The following is a 15536-nucleotide window of genomic DNA, read 5'->3' on the forward strand; positions in this document are numbered from 1 at the left end:
AAGTGCAAAACAGGAAGGGGCCCAAAGGGAAGGCAGAAGGGACCCCGCTGTGCTGTGCTGGCGGCTCTGGCCCAGAGGCCGGCTCCGCTCCCTTCTGGGAGCTCGGCAGGAGGTCCGGCCGGTGGGTGCGCCCGAGGATGCGGGGACACTGTGGGGACCACAAGTCCCAGGCGCCCGCGCGCGCGCCTCGCCCGGACCACGTGACCGCGCAGCCCGGGTCGCGATCGCAGCGGCTGTTCGGGCTCGGAGCCCCAGTCCCGAGCGAGCAGACGCGGCCCCGGCGCCCGGCCGCCCAGCACGCTCACCATGGCGGTGAGTCCGGGCGCCTCCTGGAGGAGCGGCCGCGGGGTGGGCGCTGGGACCTTGGAGCAGGCGACCCCGGGCATCCCGCGGTGCCCCTGGCAGGGGGCCGGTGAGGGGGTGTGCTGGCAGCGGTGTCACCATCGGGAGCGGGAGCGCTGGCCGGGGCTTTGGGGTTTTTATTTGCTCCTCCTGCTGGGAGTCAGTCCGGCTTGACTAGCAGTCAGCGGATGAGGGTCGGGGTACGCTGGGTGAAGACAGCCGGGCGGGGGTTCCCCCTGCTCTGGGCGCGGTGACTTGGGGGAGATTGCGGGGCGGCGCCCGTGAGGAGGGAATTCTCGGAGCACTTCAGCCGGCGGCGGGGCTCGCCTACACACACCCCCGGGCGGTTCCCTGCCTTCGCAAGTTCGTGATCTGATTTTTTCGGAGAAAAAAACAAACAGAGCTTGCCACTTTCCATCCTCTTACACTTGGGTTGGAAATAGCGTTTCAGATAAACTAGTTTTCTTGGTAGAGTTCACCTGGGCTGGAGAGAATTGACAGCTTGCAAACTCTTCGGTCTATGAATAAATCATGTACACAGTTTTCTTCCTCCAGGAAGAATAAGCGCAGGTCATTTAGTCAAACGCACACACCCAACTCCCGACGGCCCTCTAAAAGGGGAAACAGATGGGAAGGGTTTATATGAAAAGTTCCCCAGCCAGGCAGTGCTAGGACTGGGACCTTAATCTGCCCCTAAACTCTTTGGCTTATCAATGAGGGCGCTTTTCTGGAAGTGCTTGTTGTTGTTGTTGTTTAGTTGCCATGTAGTGTCAGACTCTTTTGCGAGGCAATGGACGGTAGTTTTCCAGGTTCCTCTGTCCCTGGGATTCTCAAAGTGTGAGTAACTCCAAATGAGAAAATAAAGAAACAAGTCCCGTGATTGCTGTCTTTTTCCCCGTCGCCCCTCCCCACAGGGTGGGGCCCTGAACCAGACACACATAAATTAGCTACTCGAGACCCTGGTTTATCCAAAGCTGTGAAACTGGATGAGAGGCCCGCCCCTTGCGTGTCTGACCACAGGGCTCTTTGACTGAAAACTGCAGCTCCAAGTCAGGGTGTGCTGATTTGAATCTTTTTCACGGGTGAAAAGGCAAGAGAGGTGAGTCTTTGTCCCTCCTTTGGGCCCCTCACTCCCCAGTGGGGTGGACGCTCTGTGTGGACACTTGCAGCTTGGAAAACCTGCACTGTCCATCTGCCCTGACTGCTTCCTGCTTCAGAAGATGTCCTAGCCACCTGCCTCCCTGGCTGGGTTAGGTGTCTTCCAGGGATCTTCCGTCCCCAGTACCCCCAGATGCCCCACTCCCCGGGCCTCCCCCTTGCTGAACACATAAACCCCTTTGTACTATTTTTTTCACTCCCTCTCCCCTAACAAACAGGTGCTCCTTGGGGGCCAAGGACTTGTCTCATTTGTCTCCAGCACCTGCACCCCTAGCACAGCCTGTGGGGGTGTTCCGATCTACTGCGAAAATTGTTTGGGGTCGCTGAGATAGCTGACCCAAGCCTAAGGATGACAGAAAGATCCCAGTTTTGGAACCTCTCTGATTAATTAGCCACAGGGGACGTTCCAGTCATGCCAGCTGCTTTATCAAATGAAGTTGGAGGAGGGGTCAAAGCGCCACACCTCACTCCAGCTGCAGAGATGGAGCTGCAGGCTTCTGAAATTCCCTGAGAGCAATTCCAGTGTAAATGCAGCTTCACAGGATGACTTGCACCTATTTGTTTTTCCCCATCAATTTGTTGTGAACATTTTGCCACCTCAGTGGATACTCTTATCTCTGGGTAGTAGGACTCAAAATAATTTTTTACTTTCTTTTTGGTACTGTTTCAGCTTTTTCCATTAAGCAAGTATCACTTTCATATTAGGGAGATAAAAAGCTATCTTTATTTTAAAATTATTCAACATGATTTTTTAAAGACTTTCTAGCTTTCAGTTTTCATCTTACGAGGTTTTGGACAAATCCTTTCCCCTTTTGGAACTCCTTTTACCCATCTGCAAATGAGAAGTGGTTAGAAAGGGACTAGCATTGGACCAGATCAGTGTTTTTCACATTGAATTTCAGCAGAGCTCAGACCTCTCTCCCCTCTTCACCAAAAGCCCTGTGTTTTATATTGTGGAGTTGCAAGGAACATTTTGTCAGTGTTCTGTGGGGGAAAAAGGTGAAAACCAGGGGACTAAAAATTCTCTGAGAAAATGTTCTGGAGATATAATAGCAGGGTGACTAGTTAATAATACTGTACTGTAGATTTGAAGGTTGCTAAGAGTAGACCTTTAAAGTTCTTATCACAAGAAAGAAACATTGTAATTGTCATGATGGATGTTAACTAGACTTCTTGTGGTGACCATTTTGCAATATACACATATATGGAATCATGTTGTACACCTGAAATGAATACATTATTTGTCAATTACGTCTCCATTTTAAAAACTTTCGGGACACTTGTCACTCTGGCATTTGGAGATTCTAATATTTGGCCATTGTCTTTGAAAGTGAAGTCTTCCACCAGCTGATCCCAACTCAGCCAGGATCTGCTTGGCTATAGCTGGGCACTGACAGTGCTTCTGCTGGTTGAGGTCTCACCCGGTGACAGGAGGGAAACATCCCTTCTTTGAGAGTGTGAGCTGACTGATTTCTCTGGCTTTAATCTTGCCAATCATTAAGCCTGATGCAGGCATTTAGAATCCCATTCAGTTCCCATCTTGTCCTCTTCTCTTGGTCACTGAGAGGCAGCATAGACGGATGGGGCTTTGGCATCTAACTCGACTCGGGTTTGAATCCCAGTTCTGCCAACTTATTAATACTAGCTTTGTGACCTTCGGCAAATTACTTTTCAGAGCCCAGTTCCCTGTTTTCTTTCTTATACGATGGACCTAATTGGCCCTGCCACACAGAAGATTGTGGTGAAGTGAGATATTATATGCAAAGCTCTTTATGCCACCCAGAACACAGGGTGGACCAGCTGCTCTTTGAGAAGAGCCTTCAGACAGGTGCTGCGTGCTCTTTGCTTCTACCTTCATTCTTTCCATAAGACTGTGAGCTCATCAAGGGCAGACACATTAATCTCTCTCCATAATGCTGGGCATGGGATTAGGCTCAGCAACTGTTTAGTGAATTTGGGGTGAACAGGTGTGCAGTACACACTGAAGACAGCTGACCCTGGGCTCATCCATGATAAACACTGCTGGAACAGAATGGCTGGGGCCCTGGGGGTAAGAAGAGGCAGTCAGTCCTCAGCTTAGCACGTCCTCATTGCCTTTCAAGGGCACAAAGGAGTCATCTCTGCATGACTGAAAGCACTGTGACTGGTTGGTCCAGTGAGGATGGGCACCCTCAAGCACCTTACATGTACCAGGTACTGTGCTGTGCTCAGTAGCTCAGTCATGTCTGACTCTTTGCATCCCTATGGACTGTAGCCCACCAGGCTCTTCTGTCCGTGGGGATTCTCCAAGCAGGAATACTGGAGTGGGTTGCCATGCCCTCCTCCAGGGGATCTTCCCAACCCAGGGATCAAACCCAGGCCTCCCGCATTGCAGGCAGATTCTTTACCATCTGAGTCACCAGGGAAGCCCCTACCTGGAACAGGCCAGCTCAATTCTAGCTCTACTGCTCACCCACTGTGGGACCCTGGGCAGTTCCCTGCCCTGTCTGGCTTCAGTTGGCTCTGATGGCTTCTAATGGCCTTTCCAGCACTTAAATCCAGTGACCTTGTTTTCCTGGGTCTTTAGAAGAGGTTGCTGGAGAGCAATCGGGAACATGATTTCCACTGCCCTAAGCCCCCTCTGACGCAGTCCCTTCTCTTTCAGATGCATTTCATCTTCTCAGATGAGGTAGTGCTTCTCTTTGATTTCTGGAGCATCCACAGTCCTACAGGTAAGAATTGGGAAGCCCAGACTTGTAGACTGAGTAACCTGGGCAGTGGGAACCCAGGTTCTCATTATTGTTATGCTCTGTGGACATTTTCGGGAGCCTGACTCTTCTTCCATAAATATTGAGCGGTAACTTTGCATTTGTCATTCCATTTGGAATCTCTGCCCTTCAGACTGCAAAGAGCTCTTTGTGAGGCCCAGAGAGAGGCACGAGGGTGCAGCTTCCCCCTCCATTACAGGGGAAGGAACTGACACCCAGAGAGGGTGACACCCAGAGAGGGGGAAAGACTTGTCCAGGGACACATAGATCAGGCCCTCTTGGTGCCTCCTAGCACCTCCTTCATACAGGGTTCACTGTCTAGTGTCAGCTCAGAAGCCCGGAGTAGCTGCTGCAGCCTTTGACCTCAAGTGAGACATAAATTTGAAAGAGACGAGTATTCCTTTGACTTGAAAAGGCAGAGTTGGGCACTAATTCATGATGGAGTTGTGTTTCCACTTAAGCACTTACATGTTAAAAATAGACTGCTGAGACCAGAGCTTTCACTGCAGGGATCCAGTTGTCTCTGTGAAGAGTCCACGTCTCCCATCTGCCCATTTTCTCTGATCTTCTCTCTCTCTCCAGCTCTTTATACTTTCTCCCCCTATACCTGTTAGACCTGACTCATATTTGTTTTCTTCAGTCTTTCACCATTTTTAATTTCTGGGCTTATAATCTCTGCTGGCAACCTATGGATGGAAATTGCTGTGATCACAATATATCTACCTACAACCTGGGGATAGACTATGGAAGGCATTGTAACATAATAGAAGGAACAAAGAAACAGAGCAGGATGCGTCGTTTCCTAGTTGAGTAGCTTTATTTAGTTACAAAGTCTGTTATTACCTCTGTTAACAGAAATAATACATGTTTCTCAAAAAGTTACTTTGAAATAGGACATGTGGTTTTGTTAACTCTAGCTTGGTAGGCAGATTATAAAATAAAAGTGATAAGAGGACTGTTCTTAGATCAGCAATGATAGTGGCAAAGGCAAAGATTATGAATAATCCAGTTCTACAGAGCTCAGGTCCATTTAAAACAATGTCATTTAATGGCAGAAGACAACAAAATTCTGTAAAGCAACTATCCTTCAATTTAAAAAAAATTAATTTAAATAAATAAATAAAAATAAAACAATTTAAAAATCACTGTGTTTTGGAAGTGTCAATTCTTAGTTCTTAATTTATTCATTCAATAAATTGTGTTGAGTACCATCAAAAAATAAGATAAAAGGAATAAAAATAGACTGGAAGAAGCCCAAATGCCCATCACTACAGGCATTGATCAAAATTGATGCTGGTTGATAGCTAGGACCTCAGCAGGGGTTGTTGGCTGAGGTCTTTGTGGCAAGGTGGCTAGGTTCCCAGAGTGAGTGTCCCAAGAGAAAAAGGTAGGGGAAAAAAGGGAGACAGCAAGAACAAGGTAAAAAAAAAAAAAAAAGCCTAGTTTTTAAGACCTAGCTTTGGAAGTCAGAGAGCATCATTTCCACCTTTATTGGCTGAGGCAGTCCCAGAGGTCTTCTGGGACAAGGGGAGGGAACACAGATGCCACCCCTTGATGGCAGGAATGCTGCCACTGTAAAAAGAGCGTGTGGGGTGGGATAGAGCGAGGCGGCCATCTCTGCAGAATCTAATCTTTCACAGACATTATGAAGCCACAGAAATAAGGTGGACCTCCATGAACTAAAGGGAACCCATGCACCGTGTTCAGAGGACGCAGTGCTGCCTGCTGGGGTGCAGGTGGGGCGGTGTGCCGGTGTGCCGGTGGGCATGCTCCCCGCCACTCCCACCACCCCCCCCCCCCGCCCCCGGCTTTGTTAGGTGGCTTTTCCTGCTGAGCCCAAAGCTACATTCCAGCAGGTCACTCCCATCAACAATGGGCTGGAAGGGGAAAGAGACAGGAGTTATGAGCCCAGCAAGAGTGGGGAAGAAGATGGGAGGGGAAGGGGGGAGGAATGGATTCAGAGGGAGGGTTGGGGGAGGTGCCAAGTCCCCAGAGAAGCTGCCAGAAGGGGAGCAGTGTTTGCCTGGCTGGGCTCTGTAACTCAGTCTCCTTTGACAGGCATGGCCCTTTCCGTGTTGGTCATCCTGCTTCTGGCTGTGTTGTATGAAAGCATCAAGGTTGGCAAAGCCAGGCTGCTCTACCAGGCCCTGATGAACCTGTCCATCCCCACAAGCCAGCAGCTTATCGAAGAGACAGACCAGGATTCTTCAAGTTCAGACTCCCTGCCTGTCAGCAGAAGCCCTCTCAGGTAACAGACGTGAGGTTGGGGGCAATGGGCAGAGTGCTCACACTCACCTTGAGAGGTAGGCTGGACCTGCAGGACACTTAGCCCCACTTCATCCAAGGGAAACTGAGGCCCAGGGACAGACCGGAACTTGCCCAAGTGCTTCCAGTTAGTTGGCAGTGACGTGGACTACAGCCAGGTCTCCTTATACCCAGGCTGGGGCTCTCTGAACAGCCACGTGGGAGGCTCCAATCTCTCTGACTCCGGTGCAAGCCTCAGTCCAGCAACAAGGGTGTCTGTTCAGCCCACCCCCAAACCACAGCAGGTTTTCTTAGATCACTAAGGCTTCCAAACCCAAGATGGTACCTGCAGCTCTTCTATACAAACGATAAAAATTTGTTGTCAGCAGCGTACCAGCTTGGTAGAAGGCAACCTCTTGCTCCTTCCTTCCCTCCCCGTTCTGATAGCCACTGGGGAGTCCCATTCTGTCCTCTCTACAGCACTGGCTGTGCTGTGTCTGTCTGCTCCTTAGGTGGGGGCCTTGAACAGTCACAAACCCGCTGCAAGGGAGGTGTTTTCATACTGGCCTTACTAATATATGTTTTACTGATGAGGACATTTCAGTTCAGAGAGGTTAAGACGCTTATGCTGAGCCACAGTTAGCACGTGGCAGAGCTAGAAATTAGTCTGTTACCAGGGTCCATGCTTCTTCCATTGTAATACTTCCATTCACAGCTCACAGTTGATTCAGGGGGGAAATGTCTGCCTTACTGATGATTTTCTATTATCCTTTGTCAGATGTGATTGATCACATATCTCATTTTCCCTTTTTGCCCTGGATACCAGGCAGCTCAGAGCTCAGTGTGGTAGAGAAATGATTATCCCAAACTCCTTGCACAAGTCCCTCCTCCCTACTCTATCACTGGTTTCTGACATATCTCTTTAAAAATAAATCTCTCCTGGGTTAAGCGTACGGATTATAAAGAAGCTAGTCCTGTACCTTGGTTGCTCTTTCCACTCCCTGACACCAACTCCTAGCTTCCAGCTCTCTGCCGGCATTAACTGGGCATTCCTGTTCATCTAGGTGGTTTTTGTGTCACTTCGGCCAGTCTCTGCTCCACGTCGCTCAGGTGGTCGTGGGCTACTTCATGATGCTGGCGGTTATGTCCTACAACACCTGGATTTTCTTCGGCGTGGTCCTGGGCTCAGGTGTGGGCTACTACCTGGCCTATCCACTTCTCAACATGACTTAGCTGGTTGAGGGTGAGGGCTCTGGGGGCTGGAAGGACCTGGGGCACCTCGTTCCAGACCCTGAACCCCATGTCTCCTGTTTCTTCTGCTGGCTGTTCTCAAGGCGTTGCCGGCTCCTGGAAACTTTCAGCTGAAGCCAGCGCTTGCTCCCTGGAGTTCTGAGGCCATTGCCGCTCCTCAGCCAGGCTGCAGAGGGCCCTGGCGAAGTCTTTCTGTGCCTTTAAGAAGGCTGCTGTGACAGGAGGTGGGGTGGAGACCAGAACCTGGGGGCAGATTTCATAACCATGGCAGCATTTGCTGGATCCCTTTCCCTCTCCTGGGGCGAAAGTAAATGACAGCTGACTAAAGGCAAAGAAGCAGGATCGTTACCAGGGCTGTGACCTACCCTCCAAATACAGTGAGCTCCTCCCATGGGATGGCACTGCCATGGGAAGATGATAGTTAAACGGATTAGGTGTCGGGGAGGGGAGCTCTTTGTGGCCCTAATCTTATCCTGATCCTCCTCCTAATGCAAAACCAAGAATTCACTGAGTAATATTCAATCATGATGTTTTCTATTTCTTACTTACTGCTCACCCATAGTGATCTGGTGGGGAAACATGATTCGTTCAAATACTGAGTAAGCCACAGGGCGTATCGACTGAAGATGAAATAAGCCATCAAGCCAATGAGTAGAGTTAGGTGGGGGCTCTTCAGATATTGAACCTTTTCGCTTGGAAGAAAAGGAAAGAATAGACCCAGGGAGAGAAAATCACTGCTGTCTACTGTAATGTCTATACTCAAGTACCTCATGGGCTAGAGGAAAGATGCTCTGAAGCTTTGAGAATTAAAAAAGAAATTATTTTAATAAATATATATTTTTAAATAGTCTGTGGGTGTCTTCTGTTTCTCCTCATTCAAACAGCAAGCTCACGGAACCCTGAGAGAGAACTGCAGGAGCTGAGTAGGGCTGCCCAGGGCCTGAGTCTGTCTGTCTCCCATGAAGACAACTCTGTGCTCCGCAAACCCAGCACCGAAACGCTGTTCCCTCAGCAGACACCCTCAGTGCCAGCCTAGTCAATAAGCCATTCTTCTGTTCACGTAACAAATAATGATTAGAAAAAGAACTGTCACATGGACTACAAACGACCATGTCGGCACTGTTATTAGCACCTTCTCTCCCTGAGGGCAGAAGCAAAAATATATCAAAGCCCCTTTTAAAAGTTACAATAAGAGCTGAAACAGAAAGTATACTATGTGACGCCTTCAGTACTGATCCGTGTATTCTCCCCACATAAGCAGGGAGATGGAAAGCTGCTCAGTGTCACAACTGGTGTTAAGATTTGTAGTCTTGTAGTTGGATGGTCAGGCATCCACTTCCATGTCCAGCTAAGACCCCTCCCCTGCCCTGAGGCACTGCTGAGATCATTTCTGTAGGTGATCAGCAGCCTCTTTCGTTTGATAGTCTCTTTAAATACAGTTGAGGCTTTCACAGCATGGAGGGCTTTTTAAAAAATCTGCTGTCTAGAGAAATGGCTTATATGGCCAGGTTAAAGTAGGCATTTCAATGGTCTTCAGAGTCAAGTCACAAAAGGTGGTATTTTCTCTACTCAAATTTTTGTTTTTAACAAACACCTATATAATACTTACTATCTACCAGACAGGCAGTGTTCTAAGCACTTTAGAGTATTAACTCATTTAATTCCCACAATAAAGTAGAAAGTATTTCTGCCCTTGTCTCAGAGATGAGGAAGCTAGGCAGCTACAAACAGTCACCCAGCTAATAAGTGGTCAGGCTCCCTGGCCTAGAGTCTGCTCATCAGCTCAGATGAGGGCTGTGGCTGAGGCAGTAACTGGCTTTGGCCACACGGCATCCAGTGGAACAAGGGTGTGAATGCAGACAGTGGAGGCTGAGAAGTCTGTGCTGTGTGGATTTCACCCTAACAGGACGGAAATTGTTTCAGGGGACCTGGGGTGGGGCCCAGGAGCCTGTATTTCTGACATACAACACTGCCTTCCTCCCTCAACCCGGGACAAATGCTGCTGGGCTGGCCGAGAGCCCCAGCTTCAGAATCCCACGGCCAGGATTTGCATCCCTGTTCTGTCGCTTACTAGCTATGTAAGGTTGGACGGGTGACTTTACCTCTCTAAGCCTCAATCTCCTCTATTAAAGGATAAATATCTTCTGTGAGGGCCACTGGAGATGAGACAGTCTGGGTAAAGTGCCCCACAACAGCGCCTAGTTGTTAGACAATAGAGTTTGGTAAATGGTAGTTCTTATGCCTCCCAGGCCCACAGATGGAAGACAGGCTCAAAGCTATCATCAGAAAGGATACGTCTGATTGGCAGGTGAGATGGAGTGGAATCTGGGTTCTTATAAATATTTAAAATCAGGGAACATTTTTATTAAAGTTATTCTACTTTTTAAAGACTGCTTACATGGTCTTTGGAAAATGCTGAGATAAGTAAAATGACCATGAATATTTTCTCACTACTGTTTCCTGCATTAGTCCTGGGCCTGAAATCAGAGAAAATGGAAGCTGCTCTTCAACTGAAGACTCAGGCTCTCAGGTGCCATCCATGATGGACGACAACACAGGGACCCTCCCCATCTTCTCTGCCTGGCTTCCTAGGGTGTAGGACCCGCAGGAGTCAGTGGACGACAGGACTGGTCCTAACCCTGCTGCCCTGAGCCTGAGAGTGGCTGGGATGCTGGGATAGTGCTTGGAAAGCCTAACAGTTCCAGGGTTAAGTACCAAAGGAAGCATGTCACAGTGCTTTCACGCATGTTAACCAACCCAGATCTGTTACAACCCCTACCCTCACATTCCCAGAGGGTACAGGCTGCTCTCGGAACCAGATTTGATTTCACCCCAAAAGCTTGAGTCAGGTTTCATTGCAGACATTTATTTCTGTTTTGTTAATTTCAAATATTCATTGACCTCTTATATCAGATTTAAGGCAGAGAAAAGATACACGTCCCAGGACTGCAGGCAAGGCTGGTAACTGGGCTTAGATGGGGTACTTTACCCTCTACCAGTTCTGCCAGGGAGACCTCACCACAGAAAGTATAGTATGTGACGCCTTGGGACACAGGGAGCACTGAGAGGCAGGTCAGTCTGGGAGTTCAGAGAACAGAAGGCGTGGGAGAGGGCAGGACTCACAGGGCCTTGCTGGAGGGGAGCTCCCCAGCCCTTTCTCCACGGAGGACTGTGAGGCAGGACCAGGGTGGGCTGCTGCCAACCCCAGGGTTCCGAAGACAGGGCCCCACGCTGCTTCACCTGGTCAGGCAGGGGCTCGGAGGTGGGCCAGCTCAGGCATCGGAACTACTGTCCTCAGCGTGCTCACCTTCACCTCACCCCGTGGCTCATCTAAAGCCAGCGCTGGCTGTGCAAAATTGTGCCTAGGAAAGGGTTGGTAGAGAAACCTTTGCACTGGTTTCCTGGGTCTTCATCCCAGCCAGTCAATGTCATCATCATCGTCATCATCTCCAAAAAGGGGTGTTGGGGGCGGGCGTCCCTTCATGCTCTGACAAGACAGGAAAGAGTAGTCAGTCCTCCCTTGTCCCTGCACCAGATGGACTTCCCGCCTGTGCAAGATGAAGTGACCAGCATCTTTCCCGGCTCCAGGTGGGAAAGGAGACTGCTGGTGAGGGTTTAACTGAAAGGACGAACCCTGAGGCCAACAAACCCCAGGCTTCCAGAAAAGCTGAGACAAGCAGTCAGAGAAGGGCGGCAGTCTTTCAACACGGAGACAAGACGACCAACTTTGTTTGGCTCGTTTCGTCATTTATTTGAGAAACACATGTATTGATTGGACAGGTTTTCTCGCATGTGGTAACTTACACATTTCGTGTGGGAAAAGGAAGGGGGAGCAGGATAAGGAAACAGAGAAGCAGAACCGCCCTCAGGGCAGAGGACACAGGAAGAAGGAAGAGTACAGTCACATCTGAAAAAACGCTGTTGTGGCCTGCGGTAGCCTGCCTGGCTCTGGACGTGGGCCCACCATTCGAGAGAGAGTCGAATTTAAAGTCTTGGCCACCCTACCAAGTGGAGAATCCCAAGATGAAGAAAACCCAGGAATGTAGGTTCATATCCCTGGTCTCACTGGCCCTCCGTCCCTCCCATCAGGTAGGAGAAGAAGGGGGATTAACGAGCCAGAAGAAATTCTACCCCCTTTTCATGACTTTAGCCTCTGGCCTTTTCCCTCTAGACTGGCAGGGAAAATCCTATGGGTTGCTGGGACTGACACTGAAGATAGGCACTCCCGAGTGTTCTCTACTAAGTAAGGTACCTTCTGCTCTGGTGAACTACTCTGGCCCGGGATCGGACTTCCCAGGGCCAGCCAAAGGAAGGCAGTGCAATATGATCGGAAGTCCCTGGGCTAATGCCATCTCCACCCCCAACCAACAGACCTCGAACCTCTCCCTGGGCATCCGTGAAGTGATCTCTAAACTCTGATGGTATGGGACCTTAAAACGTGGCTCACTGCCTCTGTTTTGTTCCAGCTGAGGTTCTGGTGTGCATCTGCCAGCTATGTGACCCTGGACCACCTATTTAATGTTCCAGAGCCGTGGCCTTCTTTCTACAAAACGGAATAAAAGTGCCTACGCTTCACTGAACTGGCAGAAGATTAACTGTCTATAGTTTTCAGAGTACCCAAAAAACAGACATTAACTTGATGATATTAGTATTAACACCAATAATGTTCTGCTAAAGTAAAAAAACTCCATCCATATATAGGACAGTCACTTGAGATATTCAATTGGCTTTTTGTTCATATTCAGAACTCTCAAATGAAAATGTAATTCTTGGGAAGAAAGGCCAGTGGGAGAACCAGTGCGCTTTCCCGGGGAACACAAGCAAGAGAGAAAGGGTTCTTGTACATAGGAGCCGGATCCCAGCTCTGCCACAGCTGTTTTCCCAAGGTCTTGGCAAAAAGCAGAATCCATTTTGGTGGATACAAAAGGGGAGAAAATCTGCCCCCATTCACCTCACATTTCTGTTCCTGGGATGGACAGCCTGACTCTGATCTGTGTTCTCCACCCACATTTTACCCTAGTGAAATTATCACAACAGTCAAACGTCCTAGAGAGAGCCAAGAATGCTTGTAACTTAGCACAATGGGGACCATGAATGCAAGAAACGGGGTTCTGATCCAGGCTTAGTCAGCAGATCACCTTTCTGGCCTAACTTTGGAGTTCTGTAAAGTGAGGCTACCCTATCAGTTGTTGCTGCTGTTGGTTTACTCACTAAGTTGTGTCTGACTCTTTGGGGCCCCATTGACTGTGGCCTGCCGGGGATTTCCCAGGCAAAATTACTGGAGTGGGTTGCCATTTCCTACTCCAGGGGAATCTTCCCAACCCCCGGATCGAACCCGTGTACCCTGTGTCTCCTGGACTGGCAGGTGGATTCTTTGTCACTGAGCCACTGGGAAGCCCTACACTCTCAGCACTTAACCCATTCTCTGCCCAGGGATATTGTGATAACAAAACGAGGCAGCAGGTGGAGAGCAGGCTGATGAAGCAGAAAATGCTTAGAAACAGGTGGTCTGAGTAGGAGCCTGGGGTTTGAGTCCTAGCTGTACCATTAACTCACTCTGTGGCTTTAGGTAAATCATCCTTCTGAACCTCAGTCTGTCTATGAATACAGACGCCAGACAAGAAGGCCTTCATAGTCCTTTCCAGTTCTAAAATGAAACACCTTAGCCACGTTGAGGTCTGGAAACCTGGGGCTTCAGCATTCTAATACGGGACTAAGCAGCCCAACTTTCTTCAAGCAGAAATTACTGCTGCATGAATGGAGGCCATGGTCCTTTTTCAAGAATAGAGTGGTATCTGCCCATCCCCACCAGGCTTACAGAGCCGCTCCCTCCCAGCCCCAAGCCTGCTCGCACAGGGCCCTGAACACAGAGCCCGGGTGTGGGCCACCAGCAGACCCCCTTCCTCTTCTCACAGCCAGCGGGGAGGGGCCCCCAGGGGGCAGCGTGGGGACTTGGCAGGGCCTGGGAGTTCCTTACCACTTCGTCTTCATCTTCCTCCTCAGCCTGTGCTTTGGGCTTTGGAACTTTCAGAGCTGCCCCTTTAAACAGTTCATCCTCTTCATCCTCAGAGAGGCTGAAAGCAAAATCAGGAAAATCAAGTCATAGGAAAATGTTCCTGCCCCAGGCCACAGTGCCCACAGGCTCTGGGCTAAATATCCAACAGCTGCAGTGACTGCCCAGGAATCCTCCGCTTCTCCACGCTCAACCCCAGCACTCTTGACTCCCTCCATAACCTACAGCCAGAGCAATCTTTTAAAGCCAGTAAATCAGTCATATCACTCCTGTGCTTAAATCCCCTTAAAAGCTGCTCACTGCACTGAAAGTCCAAACTTCTAACAGTGACAACAAAATCTCACATCCCTTGGCTCCTACTGAGTTCTCCAACCTCGGCATACACCACTGTTCTCCCACCCACTGTGCCTTCTTCCTGGACTGTGTTGCGCCCCTCCTACCGCAGGGCCTTGCGTGTGCTGGCCTTGCTTTCTGCAAACGCTCCTATCCACTCTTGGCAGAGAAGGCTCCTATCCATCCTTCAGGTCTCAGTTTACATGTCACCTTCTCGGAATCCTTCCCTAGTCACCCGACCGAAGGTAGAATAAGTCCCCGTTTATTGTCTATTATAACCCTGATTCTTTTTTTTCAGAAAGCATTTATCATGCATTTATAACATACAGTTGACTCCTGAAGAATACAGGTTTGACCCATGCAGGCCCAGTGATATGTAGACTTTTCTCAATAAACACGATTTGCACTTGGGTGAGTATGGGGGTGTTCAGTCGCTAAGTCGTGTCCGACTTCTTGAGTCTGGAGATGAGCCAATTGTAAAGTTACACACACAGGGTCAGCACCCTTAACTCCTGTGTTGTTCAAGGTCAACTGTATAAGCATTTGTTTGTCTTCCCTAATAGACTGTAAGCTGTTCAAGTCAAAAACCAACTCCACCTTGCCTCCCACACTCCCACAGAGCCTACTGCATGGCAGGTACCGAGTAAATACATGAATGAATGAGTGATTCAGCCAGCCAGCCAGTCTCTGAGGATGAATCACTCGCCCTGGAAAAAATGGAGACAACCTCCACAGGCAGCCGCCTGCTCCTGAAGCTGCTCAGGGACACACCTGGGATGCTGAGAACAGTGTTCAGATGCAGGTGCTGCTCCTGAGGCTGCCAGAGCTGCCTCTGGGCTACACGGTTCCTGGGAGGGAACAGCGGAGCTTGTGGCATCCCTGTCTTCCTGGAGCTCTGGAGGCTGAGGCTCTCCTCCTGGACGTTCAGGTCCCACAGCCAGTGGGTCCACCTTCTCGGGGTCTGAGGTCGGGGACAGTCTCATGGAGCTTTCTTCCTCCCTGACACGGGCATCTCCCAATGCTTCCTCGCCCTCAGAGTCCACAGCTACGGGGCCTGGGGGCCTGGGGGGAACTGAAGTTGGGGGTCCCAGAGCTCTTTGTGAGGGGAGGCAAGCCAGTTCGGGAGGGACCGAACGTTCTTTTATCTCTAAGCTCGCCTCTGTTTCTGAGGGCTCCCCTTCCCTTCTCTGTGCGTCATCCTGGGGGGTGGGACAGCCCTGAGGAGACGGCGGGGCATCTTCCTGGACCACCCGCTCCAACAGCACTGCAGGGGGCTCCCGCCTCTCCCCGTCCAGGGGTGCCTGAGACTGTCCCGAAGGGCTCCGAGGTTGCGCCTCGTCCTCTTCCTCTTCATTGCTGCTCTCTCCTTTCTCTTGCTCGTGTTGGTCTAACAACTGAAGGGTCACCATCTGTTCAAAAGCCAAGAAGGAGGAGAGGATCACTGACCA

General features: G+C 49.9%; 2 protein-coding genes across 3 annotated transcripts in view; one reads left to right on the forward strand and one right to left on the reverse strand.

The window, feature by feature from the left end:
* The first annotated feature begins 227 nt into the window (after positions 1 to 227).
* On the forward strand, positions 228 to 8503 carry SLC31A2 (solute carrier family 31 member 2). Its single transcript, XM_052644598.1, has 4 exons — positions 228 to 312; positions 4145 to 4211; positions 6306 to 6495; positions 7556 to 8503. The coding sequence occupies exons 1-4, from the start codon at positions 307 to 309 to the stop codon at positions 7722 to 7724; spliced, it is 432 nt and encodes a 143-aa protein (XP_052500558.1). The 5' UTR covers positions 228 to 306; the 3' UTR covers positions 7725 to 8503.
* Positions 8504 to 10648: 2145 nt separating this feature from the next.
* FKBP15 (FKBP prolyl isomerase family member 15) overlaps positions 10649 to 15536 on the reverse strand; it is a 61818-nt gene continuing 56930 nt past the window's right edge. For both annotated transcript variants that reach the window (XM_052644597.1, XM_052644595.1), the window contains exons 26-28: positions 14860 to 15497; positions 13720 to 13816; positions 10649 to 11229 (exon numbers count right to left, since the gene is read on the reverse strand). In XM_052644597.1, coding sequence (XP_052500557.1) covers positions 11152 to 11229; positions 13720 to 13816; positions 14860 to 15497 — 813 coding nt within the window. In that variant the 3' untranslated portion in view covers positions 10649 to 11151. The remainder of the gene's footprint in view (positions 11230 to 13719; positions 13817 to 14859; positions 15498 to 15536) is intronic.

The sequence above is a fragment of the Budorcas taxicolor genome, chromosome 8, assembly GCF_023091745.1.
Source record: "Budorcas taxicolor isolate Tak-1 chromosome 8, Takin1.1, whole genome shotgun sequence".
NCBI classification, from domain to species: Eukaryota; Metazoa; Chordata; class Mammalia; order Artiodactyla; family Bovidae; genus Budorcas; species Budorcas taxicolor.